At 62.6% G+C, this 15,388-nt stretch overlaps 1 protein-coding gene across 1 annotated transcript; it reads right to left on the bottom strand.

The window, feature by feature from the left end:
- Positions 1 to 3,119: 3,119 nt before the first annotated feature.
- Positions 3,120 to 11,737, bottom strand: GRM2 (glutamate metabotropic receptor 2). Its single transcript, XM_075548999.1, has 5 exons — positions 11,291 to 11,737; positions 7,881 to 8,718; positions 5,118 to 6,193; positions 3,414 to 3,594; positions 3,120 to 3,193 (listed from the first exon to the last, which is right to left on the bottom strand). The coding sequence occupies exons 1-5, from the start codon at positions 11,735 to 11,737 to the stop codon at positions 3,120 to 3,122; spliced, it is 2,616 nt and encodes an 871-aa protein (XP_075405114.1).
- Between the last annotated feature and the right edge of the window lie 3,651 nt (positions 11,738 to 15,388).

The following is a 15,388-nucleotide window of genomic DNA, read 5'->3' as shown; positions in this document are numbered from 1 at the left end:
AAAAGAAAATGATGATGGAAACATATACACAAAGGTAACTGATACAATTGATGTATGGATTGTTGTAAGAGCTGTAAGCGCCCCCAATAAAATGATTAAAAAAAAAACAGACAGGCAACAGGGATGGATGGATAGATGGGTCTTCACCAATACCTTTTTAGCTGTGAACCGTGTTAAATACCTTAGGTACACACGGCCCTAAGAAGGGCTGCTTTCTGAGGGTGGGGAAAGCAGAGCCCCTCGGCCACCCCAGGAGCAGGGAGGGTGAGCAGGTATTTCTTTGGGGCAGTGTGGCAGGAAGTCCCAGAAAAACAGCCACAGGAAACAAGGGCCAGCCCAGTAGGTCCCACGCACAGACAATGTGCTGGTCTCCAGCCGCCTCTGCTGGCCACGTCCAGACCTGGGTCATTGGTGGTCAGAAAGCTGGACCAGAGACCCCCCCCCCAATATGGTTGCCAACGTGAGCAAAGAGGACGGGACACTCATTTGGGGTTTCGATCTTAGATGGATGCTTTCTCCCCAGTGTTCACGGCAGCACGTGTCGCAACAGCCCCAGAGCCCAGCCGGCACCCCGCACACACAGCATGGAATTTTACTCTGGCAGCAAAAGACGTGGCCACCGGACACATGCTTCTGCATGGGTGGAATTTGAAGGCGGTGTGCTGAGAGAAGTCACTCCGTCACACAGGACAACTGACACGACTCAGTGAAGCAGCCAAGACGGGGCTGCTGTAGGGACATCAGCACTGACCAGTGGTCCCCAGTGACGGGCGGGAGAGGGAGGCAGGGTTATGGCTGATGGACGGCTGACGATTGGTGAGCAGCCAATGGAGGCCCCGGCTGCTGACAAGCTGCGCACCTGGAAAAGCGGTGGGATTGAGCTGTGTGGTGGGGCTATTGCCGAGGCTGCTCGGCGTCCCGCGGGGCGGGGTTCCTTGGTTCGGCGTTTGGGGGCGGGGTTTCATGGGTCATCCCAGCTTAATTGGCCCAATAACATGTGTAGTGCTTCTGCTCAACATCCTAATTAGCTGCATCGGTCTTACGAGCTCACAAGTGGCCGCAGAGGCCCAAGGCTCGGTCTCTATCTACCTGGAGCACTGGAAGAAGACAGAGCCGGAACGGGAAGACGTGGGACACCTGGGACAAGTCGGCTCTGGGAGCCACTGCCGCCTCAGCCGTGAAAACAGAAGACCTGGACAGGGCCCGCTATCCGCCATCACTGAGCACGCCCTTCAAAGAGCCCACGAGAGTCCCGTCACAAAGAGAAAATGCAAAAAGATATGAATAATAACGGTGATAAAATAACAGGAGAGAGTAAAAGGCAGACGAAACTTCCAATTCTCACGGAATCCAGACTGCCTGGACTCCGGATGAGTCCGGAAACCAGTGTCCTGATGGCGACGTTGGACCTTAGACTAGCAGTGCCCGGACGACTTCTGAAAGCCAGTTTAGCTGCAGGGAGTGAAGAGGCCTTCCTGGAGCCCTGCTCTTCTGGCCTCTCTGCACCTGGGCTGGAACTGACCACGAAAGCCGGGGGTGGGCACCGAAGGGCAGGGAGTGGGCGCTCCTGGGGGAAGAAGAGCGGCGGGCGGAGAGCTGGGCGGCTCGGCGGAGGATGCCCACATCAGCCGGCGAACTGCACGTTTGGAAGTTGTTGAGCCGGTGTGGCCTTCGCTGCATCCATTCCCAAGAAGAGCAAAAATAAAACAAACCACCAAAGGAGGAGGGAATGGAACTTCAGGGGAGCCAGGAGTCAGTGTAAGCGTCTCCCAAAGATGGCGTGGGCCGTGCACAGACTAAACGAGAAGGGAAAAGACCCGGATGATCTGAAAGTCAATGCAACCGTGCGCTCTGAATTTTCATCTAGCCACCCTGCACCCCAAGCGCTGCTGGCTGGGGAGAGGGGACCGTTCCCCGAATTCCTCTTGTTCCTCCTTGTCTGTCTAGTGATGACCCCAGTGTCCCCAGACTTCTAGGAGTTTCCCTAAGGTGGCCCCCGCCTCTCTGAGGTGCTGCAGTCGGGGGGCTCCCCTGAAGCTGCCCCCGGTGCTCTCCTACTTCAGGGTGGTGTCTGCAGCAACCCCATCCCAATACACGGGAGGGCAGCCATTGTCTGGCCCGAAACCTGTGGCCGAGAGTCTGCCTCAGCACCCACTCCTGAGGGTGCTCACACAGGGACACCCCGGACACCAATCTGCACACCTGGACCCAGGCCCATAGCTGCTCAGGAACGGAAGAAAGTTATCTTCCCACAATGTTCCATCAGGCCCAGCAGCGAATGGCCCCTCGAACTGCCGAGGCTCTGCACCCCATTTCCCCCACCTCCCTCTCATCAGAGCTGGCAGGGTGCTGACCAATGGTGCCTCTAAACTCCAGGCAAACCAGCTCAGGGCTCAGCAAAACCGGCCACCCTCAGCTGCCCTTCTGCCCGCACCCCTGTGTGGCCAGCCAAAGGAGGTGGGCTTATTCCTCCCCGTCTCCCCACAGGCAGGAGAGGGTCTGTCTGTCACCACGGCGGGGGACACGGGACCCTCTACACAATGACTCAGTCCTTGGGGAATGACGGTTGGAGGGCTGTGTCCGGTGCGAAGGGGTCCCGCGCTGGGTGAAGCGGGCACGGGATTTGGCTTGTTTTTCTGTTGTTGTTGTTGTTTTTCTTAGTAAAGACACTTTATTTCCAGATAATACAAAATAAACCACAGGATCGACTACAGGTCAGGAAGAGGAAGGACTCACATTAACTACGTCCCACCCCGCCCGCCCCGTCCCATCCCAGAATAACTTATATAAAAAATTTAAAAGGCCCTAGAAGTGGGTAGGGGCAGGGCTGGAAGCACCTTTGCGGATTGGGGAGTCAGGGCCTGCAGTCTTGGCCCGAGGGCCCACTGCACGCCCCCTCCCACCGCTCTTGGCGCTGCCTGGGCCCTGGCCACCTCTCTCCACACCCCCTGGACCGGTGAGGAGGGATACAGATGCCAGGACTGGGGTGGGCCTGCCTCTGGAGATGGGCCGGTGGGCAGCGGCGACTCTGAGCAGTAGGCTTAGGGTGGGCCCTGTGGCAGGGCTTCGGCCAATTCCTCCTGGCCCTGGGTGTGGAAGCCGCCTTGGGGCTGGGATTCTCAAAGCGACGAGGTTGTGGAGTCGACCACCTCTCGACCATTGCAGATGGTGGGGACAAACTGGGAGGCGGAGCCTGGGGAGAGGAAGACTTGGGTGGGGGCCTGCCCTCAGTCGCATGGACCCTCCAGACAGCAAGAAAGCAAGGCCTTGGAGGGACCTTCCACCCGCCCGACCTCAGCTGGGCACTACACAACCTCACCCCACCCCTGCCCCCAGAGGAAACTTGGGGGGGCCAGGCAGGGCTCACAGTGCCTGAGAGGCTGGGGTGGGGAGGGCTCAGGGTGGACGCTGACCTTGGCCGACAGTGGAGCCAGCCCTGGCGGCGGCGCTGCCGAAGCGGCTGGTGGGTGCACGGTGGCTGACCACGTTCTTCTGCGGCTGGAAGAGGATGATGTGCAGCTTGGGTGCAAAGAGGCAGCCGAGCACCACGGAGCCACTGAGGCTGACCGAGACACACATGGTGGTGGTCTGCACCTGTGGGCAGGCGGGGGTCACAGATGTGTCTGTCCTCCTGGAGTGGGCACAGCTGGACCCTGGTTTCTAAGGAGCCTGGACCGTTCTGGAGTTAGCCAAAGTGGACCATGTGTCCCAGGGAGCCCCAGGTTACAGCCCCACTGCGGAGCGTGTCAGCGTGCAGGTGGGGAGTACAGGTACAGGATGTGTACATGTAAGGGCGCATGTATCTACCTGTGCAGCTGGGGGCACACCTGCCTATGGGAGGGTGGTGAGTGCGTGTGTGAGTTCTGAGAGATCTAAGATTGGCATGCAAATCGTATCCAAATGCAGGCTGAGCCCCAGCAGCTCCGGCCTCTACCGCCTGGCCAGGTGGCCCTCTGGATTCAGGCAGAGACCCTGGAGCCCAGCACGGTGCTGCCACACCACTGTCCTGCGGGGAAGACACCCAAGAGGGACCCTTAGTCCCTTTTCCTGCTCCTTCCAGAGCTCGGAGTATTGGCTCAGATCCTGCTCTGCCAACTGGGTGGCCTCCTGCGAGGAATGCAGCCTCCCCGAGCCTCCATTTCTCTGCCTGTGAAATGGGGAGAGTCATGGAGCCAACTCCAGAGTTGAGTGTCAGGGAGGGGCTCCCTTCTGATTGTATGGAGTCCAGCCCCCCCCCCACCTCCTCCAAGACACCCCCCATGGCCCGATCTGAGGCAGCAACCTCCCCTCGAAGCCGGGGAGGGAGACCCCATGGGGAGACGTGCTGGGGGTCAATGTTCAGCTGCTTTAACCTCCTTGGCCCACCCTGTGGTCTCCCCACCCTTCTTGCTCACCTTCCCTCCTCCCCCAGCCTCTCTCCCAGCCCCCCTTACCCCCCAAGCTGCCACATTGCACGACTTCAAGGGGTTCTGTGCCTTGGTAACAGCCGGAGCTGAGTGGCTGTGGGCCTGACCTTCACCCCCACCCCTCGCCTTCCCCCCTCCGTGGGCCTCTGCTCAGCAGCACAGGAGGCCAAGTCAGACCCCTTGCTCCAACCAGCCTCTGTGTGGCGGCCCTCCCCACCTCCCCCGCCCACCTCCCTCCTCCAGCCTGTCCCCACCCAGGTGCTCCTCTCCTCCTCTTCCTCCTCCTCCTCCTGATTCCCAGCATGAACCCACCCACATGTCCTCCTCCTGCTCTCTGGGAAGGGGTGGGGGGGTCCACCCAGAGCAACCCACAGCACAGCAGCATCTCCTGACCTCACTCCTTAGCTCATCCCCAGCCAGCTCCCCAACTCCGCCAGAGGGGGGACTAGGTGTCCCCTCCACAGCAGGCCCAGGCCTCCGGGAACCGAGCTCTGCACCCCTCTGCTCCCAGCTTAGGGGGTGACAGCTGAGTCCTGGAGTCCCCCCTGCCCCCTAATCCCTCCCCCTTACCCCCTCCCCACAGCCAGGGCCCCGTCCCCACTGGGCCACCACCAGCTAGGTGGCCCGTCTCCCCTGTCCAAGGTGGGGTTGGGGGTGTCCCAGCCCCGCACGGCTTCCGCGCCCACCGCCCTCGGCAGGCAGGCAGCTCACCCGGTAGTCGCTGGAGGTGACGTAGAAGATGGGCAGGAAGGCCAGCCAGATGATGCAGGTGGTGTACATGGTGAAGCCGATGAACTTGGCCTCGTTGAAGTTCTCGGGACACTTGCGCGTCTTGAAGGCGTAGAGCGTGCAGAGCGCGATGAGGAGCACGTTGTAGGAGAGCGAGCCCAGCATGCTGCCGTCCCCGTGGTTGCAGCGCAGGGTCACCACCTCCCGCCGCTCCGGCGCCGTCTCCTTGCCCGTGCCGGGGGCCTCCACCACCAGCCAGGCAGACACGATGAGCACCTGGCCGGAGATGAGGGCCAGGCAGATGGCCACCTGGGAGGCGGGGCTGATGAAGCGGGGCCGCTGGGCGCCCTCGCGGGCCCCGCCGAAGATGCGAGCGATGCGGTTGGTCTTGGTGAGCAGCGCCGAGTAGCAGATGGAGAAGGCGGTGCCCAGTCCGAGGCGCCGCAGGGTGCACACCGCCGTGGACGGCTTGGCGATGAAGACGAAGGTCATGCCGTAGCAGAGGAAGACGCCACCCAGCAGGATGTAGCAGAGCTCCCGGCCCGAGGCCTTGACCACGGGCGTGGCATTGTGCCGCACGAACACGCCCAGCACGAAGAGGGTGGCCAGGGCGCCCAGGCAGGCGATGGTCACGGGCCCCACGGCCCAGGCATCGCCCCAGCGGATGTACTCCTGCGGCAGCTCGAAGCAGCCGGTCAGGCTGGCGTTGGGCCAATAGCCCAGGCCGCAGTCGGCGCAGGTGAACTCGTCCAGCCGGTACTCGTAGGGCTGGCACGGGGTGCAGAGCCAACAGCAGACCTCGCCCGGCTGCACGCTCTTCACCTCGTTCCGCAGGCAGGGCTCGCTGCAGCGCGAGGGTGGCGGGGGCCCGGCCGGGGGCGAGGCCCACGGGATGCGGCTGGTGTCCAAGGTCAGGCCTTCCGCCCAGTAGCCCACCTTCTGGTAGCGATAGCGCCCATTGCCCGCCCTCAGGTAAGTGAAGATGTTGTAGCGGCCGATGCCGTCGCCGAAGCGGTCAAAGCGGACCTCGCTGTGGGTGTCGGCGGGGCGGAAGGGTGCTGGGGCCAGGGGAGAGAAGTCAGAGAGGGTTGGATGGGCCCAGCTGCTCGGACGTGTCTTCAGCCCCTCCTCTAACAGGGAAACCAGGCCCAGAATGCAGGACCTCCCTGCTCCTACTAACTGTGCCTCCAAACCGAAGCCCCGCTGGAGCCTGACCCTTTCCCCAGATGAGAGGCAGTGACAGGCCCCTACCCCTAAGCCCCAGCACCAAGGAGCCTTGGTGGTGCCCTGGGTGGAGCCCTGGGCTGCTAATGGAAGGGTCAGTGGTTCGAAGCCACCAGGCGCTCCGAGGGAGCCAGAGGAGGCCGCCTGCCTCTGTGGAGAGTTGCAGCCTCACAAACCATAGGGAGCAGCGTCCCCATGAGTCAGAATATGACTCCACAGCAGTGGGCTTGGGGTTTAGGAGCGCTCCAACATCACACTCCGACTCTCACCAACCTGGCCCCAAATAGAACTCCAACCGCAGAGCCCAGATACCTCCCTAAAACAAATGCCTACACTAACCACCAACTGCGACGTTCAAAGCCAAAGCTGAGACCCGGTCATGAGCCAACCATCCCCAAGTCAAACGCCAACCCAGGCCCTTGCCCCACCTGGCACCGGAACACAGCACAGCCCTCTCCCCGCACTGAACACCGGACTCCCAGTGAAACCTGGCCAGGGGTCAGCCGGGTCCCACACAGTCCCAGAAATGCCAGGCTGCTCCAGCCCCCACAGTCCTGACAAGGACTGCAGTGAGGCACGCACCACTGGCCCTGCACCCTCGCACATCCCACCCAGTCAGGGGCCAGGACCCCTTCCCGCTGGGCCAGGGAGAAACCAAGGCACTGGCTGGCAGGTGACCTGCCGAAGGCCCTGTGGGGGTGTGCACACGGGTGAGTGGTAAGGCGTGAGTGCGTGTGTGCCTGTCTGCATGGGTGTGTGTGTGTGTGTGTGTGTGTGTAAGAGCACTGGGCAAGCCCAGAGGTAGGTACTCTGTGTGCAAGTATGTGTGTGAGCATGCATGGGTGTGTGTGTGTCCCCTGAGTCCTCATTACCCAGGATTGACATGCAAATCATAGGCAAACGCAGGCTGCATCAGAACCATGCCCTCCCTGGCCTGTGCCAGGAGGCTAAAGGCCCCTGCTCTTTCAACCCCAACATAAACCGCGCCCGATCCCCGCCCTGGCCCGACCCTAGTTCTGAGTGCTCCTCTTCCTACAACCATTGCGATGTCCCAGCCCTGGGGCAGCACCTCTCAGGCCTCACAAACCCTGGCACCCTCCTCTCCCGCCATTTCCACTGAGACTTCTATCTGGAGATTCTGAGACCAAAGGGGAAAAAACCCTGTATTTTTAATTAAAATCGCCTCTGCGAGGAGGAGACTGGTCACGTGAGAGGCAAACCCAGATGGGGGGAAAAGTCCCCCCCATTCTGATGCACACCAGACCTGCAGGACCCAGCCTCTGCCCCTGACATGAGAGGGGGCAGGAGCAAGAGGGCAAGGGGCACGCAGGAGCCAGAAGAGGACACCACACACACACACACACACACACACACACACACACACACACACGGCAGGACAGGCTGTCTGGAAGGGCCTCGTGTGCTGGGAACCCAGGCACTGGGGATGGCTTGGGTTGGGGCCTCTCTGCCCGGCCCTGTGGATCCCTGCCCTGCCCCCTCCCTTAGCGGGCAGCACCCTACCGTCGAACTTGACGTTGAGCACGAAGTCCCTGTAGAGGCGGCGCCCGTTGACGGGGCGCATGGCGTCGCAGAGGCGGGTGGTGTTGGGGCAGAGCGCACGGTGCATGTCGTGCAGGGCGTGGGCCAGGGCATACACCGCATTGACCACGAACATGATCTTGGACTCCTGCTCGAAAGGCACAGCCCGCAGCGAGTGGCCCGCGCAGCCGCGCTGCCGGAAGCTGCAGCGGAACCTCTGCTCCCAGAACTCGCGGAACCAGGGGTTCCGGCTGTTGTTCCAGGGGTCCAGGCTCCGGAAGTAGGAGGCGAAGTCGCCAATGGGGTAGGAGGCCAGCTCGATGGTGATGGCGCCCTCCGCAGTGCCCTCGCGGCCGGCCACCACGCTCTCCAGGGCCCCCCAGCCGTCGCTGGCCACCCAGGTGAAGCTGGCATTGAGGCGCTGGGTGGCGGCGAGCAGCTCACGGGCGTCCTCCGAGCGGGTGAAGAGGACGGCCACGCGGGCGCTGGGCTTCTGCAGCAGGGCCCGCACCACCCCTTCGAAGGCCGCCTGGCTCATGGCCCGGCCCACCTTCTCCGAAGTGGCCACACAGATGTTGCGGGCACGGGCCTCCAGCTCGAAGGCCTCGATGCCCGTCTCCCCGTAGTCTCCCTCGGATGCCACGGTGGACACGTAGGTCCAGTTGAAGAAGCGAAGGATCTCTGCCATGGCCTTGGCCTGGAAGAAGTCGGGGGGCACTGTGCGGGCGAAGTAGTCGTAGCGGGACTTGTCACTCAGCTTAGCGCTGGTGGAGGCGTAGCTGATCTGTGGGATCTGGAAGAGCCGCAGGAGGTTGGCCACCTGGGGGCAGAAGAGCGGCCGAGAGCTGAGACAAGCCGGGCACGGGTGCTCCCCGCCCTTAGTGGACCTCTGGGCCGACGTCCTTCCATGAGGTCACTCTCTCCCCAGAGACCTGCCCTCCCAGCTCAATGTATCCTTCCCTCCCGGAAGAAGGGAGCCTTCTATCTATCCTTCAACCAGGGCAGGAAGGGAGAGGGCCCAGGGACCAGGAAGAAAGACTGAGTACCCTTCTGGGTGACTTGGCCACCCCTCCAGACACACAGCGTGGCAGAGACAGGCTGCCCAGGGAAGGCTTGGCTGCTGGGGTGGGGAGTGGGCACATGGCTGCTGCCCCAGGAACGGAGGGAGGCCCTCAGTAGTGTGTGCATGACTGACTCATCTGTTCTCTACCTGCTTCGGGATGGGAAGAAGGGGTGACGAAAAGGCAGAAGGAGAAGACCCCCCCTGCCCACCCAGGAAGGGGGACCCAGACCTGAGGGGCACACAGCCCTCGGAACTCCCCTTTGGCTCCCTGCTCCGTCACCACCCACCTGCCCTTGGGTACCTAGGGCCCCACCCACAGGCATGGGACCCAGGTGCCGGCAAGACAGAAGACAGGCAAGGGCAGGGCTAGGCAGGTTACCCAGAATCCCGTTTACCTGCTCCTCACACAGCTCGTTCACCACCAGCATGCCCCATGGGCGGAAACAGTGAAAGTCTGCTACCTGACCATGTCACACGTTGGTGACATGTACCGGCACCCACAAACGCTGAGGCGCCAGGCTAGCTAGAGTCAGGCTGGCGGTGAGGTTCGGGTTATGGGTGGTGATCCTCAGTCAGCCACGTCGGGGTTGCCACCCCGTAGTTATGTAACTGGATTTGGTCATCCTCTGCTGCTGCCACATGCTGATCACCCATAACTGTCACTGGAACCCAACCATGGAGGGGGAAGCAGGCACGCTTGCAGCTAGGAGCACAGGCCCGGGACCCCTCCTCGCTCCCCACCCCACGCCACACTTTATAACACTAGGCCTCTGGGCCAGACACAACGCCCATCTGAGCTTCTGAGAAGCCAAACTCAATTCCACGCGTGTGCATACACACAGAAGGTGATAGAAGCGCAGGCAGGAGAGAAAGGCAGAAATGGGGGTTGGGAGTTAGTAATGGGCAGGCGCAGCCAACAAAGAGAGGACTGGGCCTTGTGTGTGAACCAGGACCAGGAGAAGACAGGCAGCCCGTGAGATGGGCGACGGCAGGCCGGCACCTGTGAAGGCAGGTGAGCATCCCTGGGCCTCTAGAGATGAATGCATGGGACCCAAAAGAGAAGTTCTGGGAAAGCGCCCCAGAATCGGCAGACTGCAAATGTCAGTGCCGGGACAGCCACACCTGCTCCAGCTGCTACCTGGCCACCTCCAGTGGCTGGGGCCGGCAGGACCGGCAATCCATCCCATCCTGGCCCCGGTCCTCCTGCTCACGACTCTTGAACAAACGTTCCAGCACTGGGCCCCTGGTCCTGCCCCTGATGGCACTGCCCTCGGCCTCAGTCAAGGTCTTCCTCCACCTGAGCCAGGTCTGGCCTCATCCTGCAGCAGCCTGGGTTTGACACGGAGCAGGGCAGGAGAGAGATGGGGTCTATGGGGCAGGAGAGTCAGCGGGAGCAGACCGCTGACACTGAGCAGCAGGGAGTCGCTCTCTGCTGACCCCTTGTGGGAGAGCAGGAGGGGAGGAGCTGCTCACCTCAGGCAGGTATTGCACGGAGAGGGGTCTATTCCCCATCCCTCTCACTCCCTCAGAGCCAAGCCCCACTGGAGCAGCCTACCTCCCTGCCCACCCACCCCAACACGTTCTTCCCAGAACCCAACCCTCTGGCTGCCATCTCTGCTCTGAACACCCTTATCTGTTCACCCTTCTCCCACCCCGGGGAGATGGTCTGGCAGACGGGCGGTCTGGCTTCTCCGCTCTGCTTGACCAAGTCTCGCCCATCAAGGGGGTGCATGCGGCCCCACAGGGCAGAGAGCTTAGAGCTTCCTCTTTCTCCTGGGGGTAGGAGGTGTTCCAAATGGTGACCTTGGGATTAGCAACCCAACTCTGCCACCAGGGCTCCTTGGGAATGACAGTGAACGCAGATGTGACGTCTGCAGGGCGTGCCAGGCCCCCTTTGTCATGCCTGGCACACACCTCTCCTTGGATTTCGACCACAGCCAGCCCTGTGGGGACAAGTGTCCTTCCTGCACTCTATTTCACACGAGGCACAGAATGGGGAGCTGACCGGCCCAGGGCCATACACACACACTCACATACATTCAAACCTGGTTCAGAAAGACTGGCTATTGTTATTAAATATTGTTATCATTTCTAGTAGCCGAACGGTCAGACAAGAGTAGGCGGGGCAGGCGCGGCCGGTAAGCAAAAATAGTGGAAACCTTCTCTCAGCATCCACCCTATCCCGAGAGAGGGCAGTTTTTTAGTGACCCCGAAGGGAACCTCTACCGCAGATAGAGCACGGCATGGCAGCGCCAAGCCTCGGTGGGCTCGGCGGGAGTTCCGGCCCTCCCCCTCCTGCACCCCTCTCCAGCGCCTGCTGCCAGCCCACCTGGATGGAGACATCACTGTAGGAGCCTCCGATGACGCCGGCGATGGCGGTGGGCGCGTCCCCGTGGGTGGCGTAGGAGCCGTCTGGGCAGACGTGGCGCGAGCCGTCGGCGCCGCGGCTGAGCGAGGCGCGCACGAAGTCGAGCGCCTGCTCCAGGGCGTGCGTGTCCTTGGAGCAGCTGTCGAGGATGTGCGCGCCCAGGCGCACCCCGGGCAGCAGGCGCGGGTCGCGGTTGATGCGGTCCAGCGCGAAGAGCATGGCCTCCAGCCGCTGGATGCCGCGGTGCTCGTTGACCGGCCCGCACTCCTCGGCCGGGCCACCCTTCTGGTGCACGGGGAACAGCCCGCCCAGCACCAGGTCCCCCTCCAGGGTCAGCACCTTCTTGGCGGGGCCCTCAGCCACGGCATGCGGTAGCAGCAGCAGCAGGAGCCCCAGCAGCGACCCCATGGCCCTGAGGAGGGCGAAGGGGCCCAGGGGACCTGGACTGCTACAGGATTGGGGGGCAGGATGGGGGTAGGCACGGCTGGGAAAGGGGGCCAGGAAAGGACAGGCGGGAAGAGAGATGAGAACTGCCCAGCTCCTGCAGAGAGAGATAGACAGACGGACAGACAGACAGACCCAAAGATGTGGAAACAGAGAAATCGCCCTTTGGCTCTGCTGCCCCCACGCCCCACCTTCCCAGGGAGACGGGTGTCACTAAGAAGGCAGGGAAGCTCGTGTGTGGGGGTGTGTGTGTGTCCCTCTGTCTCTCAGCCCTGCCCTGATCTGGGGCTGGGGATGACGGTCTCTGTGCCCATTCTGAGCTCCACAGGGGGTGGGGACAGAGGCATAGAGTGGGGACAGGCAGAGGACAAGGGACCTCCAGCCACCATCATACTGGGAAAGTCAACACCTGTGACTCATCAAGGCAGGGAGCCGGTCCCCATCCTGGTCCCCATCCTGCCCCTCGGATCTGCAGCCAGGGGCACTGCTGGCTGTGGTCCCCACCAGGGAGGAGGGAGGGGGCCTCTCCCACACCTGGGAAAGCTGAAACCCAAGGGCCTTGGCCCTGGGGCTCTTCCAAACTCCTTCTCAGGGCTGCCCGACAGAGGGGCACCTGGAGGCCTGGGGCCCAGGGGTGAGCGGGCAATGTGGAGAGGAACCCCAGGGAGGACGCGCCTTTGCTCAGGGCCTGCAGAGGGCTCTTGGAGGCCCCGGCTCTAGGCAGGCGATGGTTTTTGGGACTCGGTTTTCCATAAGCTCAGGACCAAGCCTGGAAGGACACCACCTACAACCCCCCTACCGCATGGCCCCAGGCCTCATGACCCTCATACCCACTGCTTCCCCCTGCCGCTCTGTGGCTCTGTGCCCAGTCCGGCTGCCTTCCCAGACACACACCGACCTCCGACCTAACGCTCACTGGGGCAGCAGGAGGGGAGGGGTTGCATCTCTCCCCAGGATCCAAAAAGAAACTGAGGCTGAAGACTAGTTCCAGGGTCTGCCTTCCTGGCCACTGAGGTCGGGACTCCTCACTCTGTCCCCTCAGTTCTCCAGGGCTAATGTCCCTGCCGGTGCCCAGACCGAGGGTCTCAGTCCTATTGAGGGGGGGGGGGAGGTGCACGGAAAGAAGCAGAGCAGCCAGGCAAACAGGAGAGGGGGCCAGGGGCAGGGGTCCGCACAGGACAGAACAGGGGCGGAGGTGGGCTGACACCAAACCACTCCACACCGACCGCTCCACAGGCGAGGCCGGACCCAGCAGAGAGGCAGGCGGTCTCAGAGGGAGCCAGGACCATGGACACGGTCAGTCCGGTGCCTGGGCCACAAAATGCGGGCAGGAAGGCAGCAAGCGAGCCTGAGAGGCTGAGACAAAGACAGGAGGACACAGACAGAGAGACAGACGGCCCAAAGGACAGAGGGGCAGGGGCGGCAGGAGCGAGGGAGCGCGGTGCAGTGCAGGGCGCGCGTCCTCGGGGGAGGAAAGGCGGGACGCCCCGGCTGCCTTCCTGCTGGTCGGAGCTCAGCCCGGCCCGGGCCGGGGGCCGCGGTACCTCGGGCTCACCCTACCTGGCGCGCCCGGCTCCGGCGCGGAGAGAAGCAGAGCGGGAGGCGCGGGGCTTCGGCTCCGCTCGCTCGCTCCCGCTCAGCGGCTCGCGCTCCGCGCTCTGCGCTCGCCGCCCGCCCCGCCGCTTTCAATCGCCGCCGCCCCGCCCCCGGCCCCGGCCCCGGCCCGCCCCCAGTCCCTCCTCCGCTCCCTCCCCACCCCGGCGGGTCCCGGGCTCCCAACCCAGCCCTCCTCGCCGCCCCCCACCCGCCCCGGCACCACACCCAGCGCCGCTCCTCGCCCCGCGCGCAGTGGGCCCCGCTCGGCTGCGGGCCCGGAGCTGTCCGCCGCGCGGTGCTGAAACCGCGGGCACTCTCGCTCGGGCTGGAGCTGGCACCCACGAGAAGCCCGCTACACCCCTCCGTCTGTGTGCCCCCGCGCAGCGGGCGCCCGGGGCGGGACCACTGCGCCCTGAAAGGTGCGCGCCAAGCTTTGGGTCCCTGTCTTCCAGAGCAGAGGAGCTGGCCTTGGGGTTGAGGGGTGCCAGCGGGGTAGTTGGAGGGGGTGCGGGGGTAGGGGAGTCAGAGGAGGGCTTGGCCTAAGACCACAAGTCTGGCGCCCGGCAGCACATCCATCCTTCGAACCCAGCAATGGTGCTTGTCTCCACATGCTGGCTCCAAGCTGGAGACCCTTCTGCTCCAAATCCCACAAGGAGCAAGAGGTACAGGACGGGGTTCAGCGGAAGGTGAGGTCTCCCCTTCCTTCCAGCAGATGACCTTTAAAGCTGCCACCTTCCCCCACCCCACAGCCCCCCAACCAGAGTCTCTTGTTCAAAGGGTATTCATGTCCCCGGCACAATGAAGCCAAGCCATACTGTGGAGGGGACAAGCAGTGTCAGGCCGGGACTAAGCAAGGTCAGCCCTAAGTGCCAGAGGGATGAGCAGGGAGACTTGAGAGGGGAAGGCACTGGGGACAGGCTCCTGGAACTGAGTGTGGGAGGACACAAGAGCTGGAGGCTGAGCAGGGGGAGGACAGCTTTGAGAAGGCTCCCAACTGCCCTCCTACACTAGGATGGAGAAGGACGCCCCTGGGTAGGGGTGGTGGGTACTCCAGCTGTAGTGCCAGGCTGAGCTGAGGGGCTGGGGAAGGGCACTCCCTGCCTAGACCCTGTGCCCAAGACTGTGCCATCTGCCCCCAGCACACACACACACATAGGGGGCACAGCAGCCCAACACAGTGAGGTGGCACCGCCCTCCCTTCCACAGGTGTCAGTCGCACCCAGGCTGGCTCAGATGTGCGTTAATGAGCACACAACACACACACACACACACACCACCCCATGTGCCTGTGGCAGTCAGGGGAGCTGGTCACTGAAGACAGGCTTCCTCGCTGGACACAGAAATCCAAGGCCCCAGGGCTCTGGAAAGAACAGCTTCCAGACAAACAGTTACATTAAACCCAAACACACAGCAGGCCGACCGCTAATGGGAGACGAGGTGGCAGCGGGATGAGGGTTCAGAGCTGTCAGACAGGCTGGGGAGGCAGACACCGTCTTTCAGTTCTGGCTGGCTGCTGCTCCTGGGATGGTGCAGGGCACAGCTCCCTGGGGCAGGTGAGTGATGGGCCGAGCCCCAGCCACAGGGGGGTTGCTAAAGTGAGAAGAGTCACCCAGGGATCCCAGCCACACACCCATGCCCACACAGCGGTGATGGCGCCCAGCCCAGCAGGTGGGCTGCAGCACAGACCTGGGTTACACACACACCGTCACAGCTGCCACTCACCGAGCCAAGCACACAGACAAGGGCACTTGCCAGCCTCCTCCCATACATAGCCTTCCACAGCCATACACACACACACACACACACACACACACGGCTGTACTTAAGGACATACGGCAAAACCCACAGCTTTACATGAAAACACAGCCCCGTGTACATGACTGTAGACACAGCACACGTAGGTAGCTTAGTACAGGAAAAAGCTCTCAACAGTTATGTTCTCAGCACACCAGGGGTGTGCAGGTACGTACGCGCACACGCAAGCACACATACCCCACAAAGCAGTCAGATACACATCAA

The sequence above is a fragment of the Tenrec ecaudatus genome, chromosome 4, assembly GCF_050624435.1.
Source record: "Tenrec ecaudatus isolate mTenEca1 chromosome 4, mTenEca1.hap1, whole genome shotgun sequence".
Classification (NCBI taxonomy): Eukaryota; Metazoa; Chordata; class Mammalia; order Afrosoricida; family Tenrecidae; genus Tenrec; species Tenrec ecaudatus.
This window is presented reverse-complemented; position numbering and strand designations above follow the sequence as displayed.

Coding starts and splice junctions, on each gene's coding strand:
- GRM2 (XM_075548999.1), bottom strand. CDS start 11,737: ATGGGGTCGCTGCTGGGGCTCCTGCTGCTGCTGCTACCGCATGCCGTG. Junction 6,194..7,880: donor GCTCAACGTCAAGTTCGACG/GTAGGGTGCTGC, acceptor CCCTGGCCCCAG/CACCCTTCCGCCCCGCCGAC. Junction 3,595..5,117: donor TCACCTCCAGCGACTACCGG/GTGAGCTGCCTG, acceptor GCCTGCCCACAG/GTGCAGACCACCACCATGTG.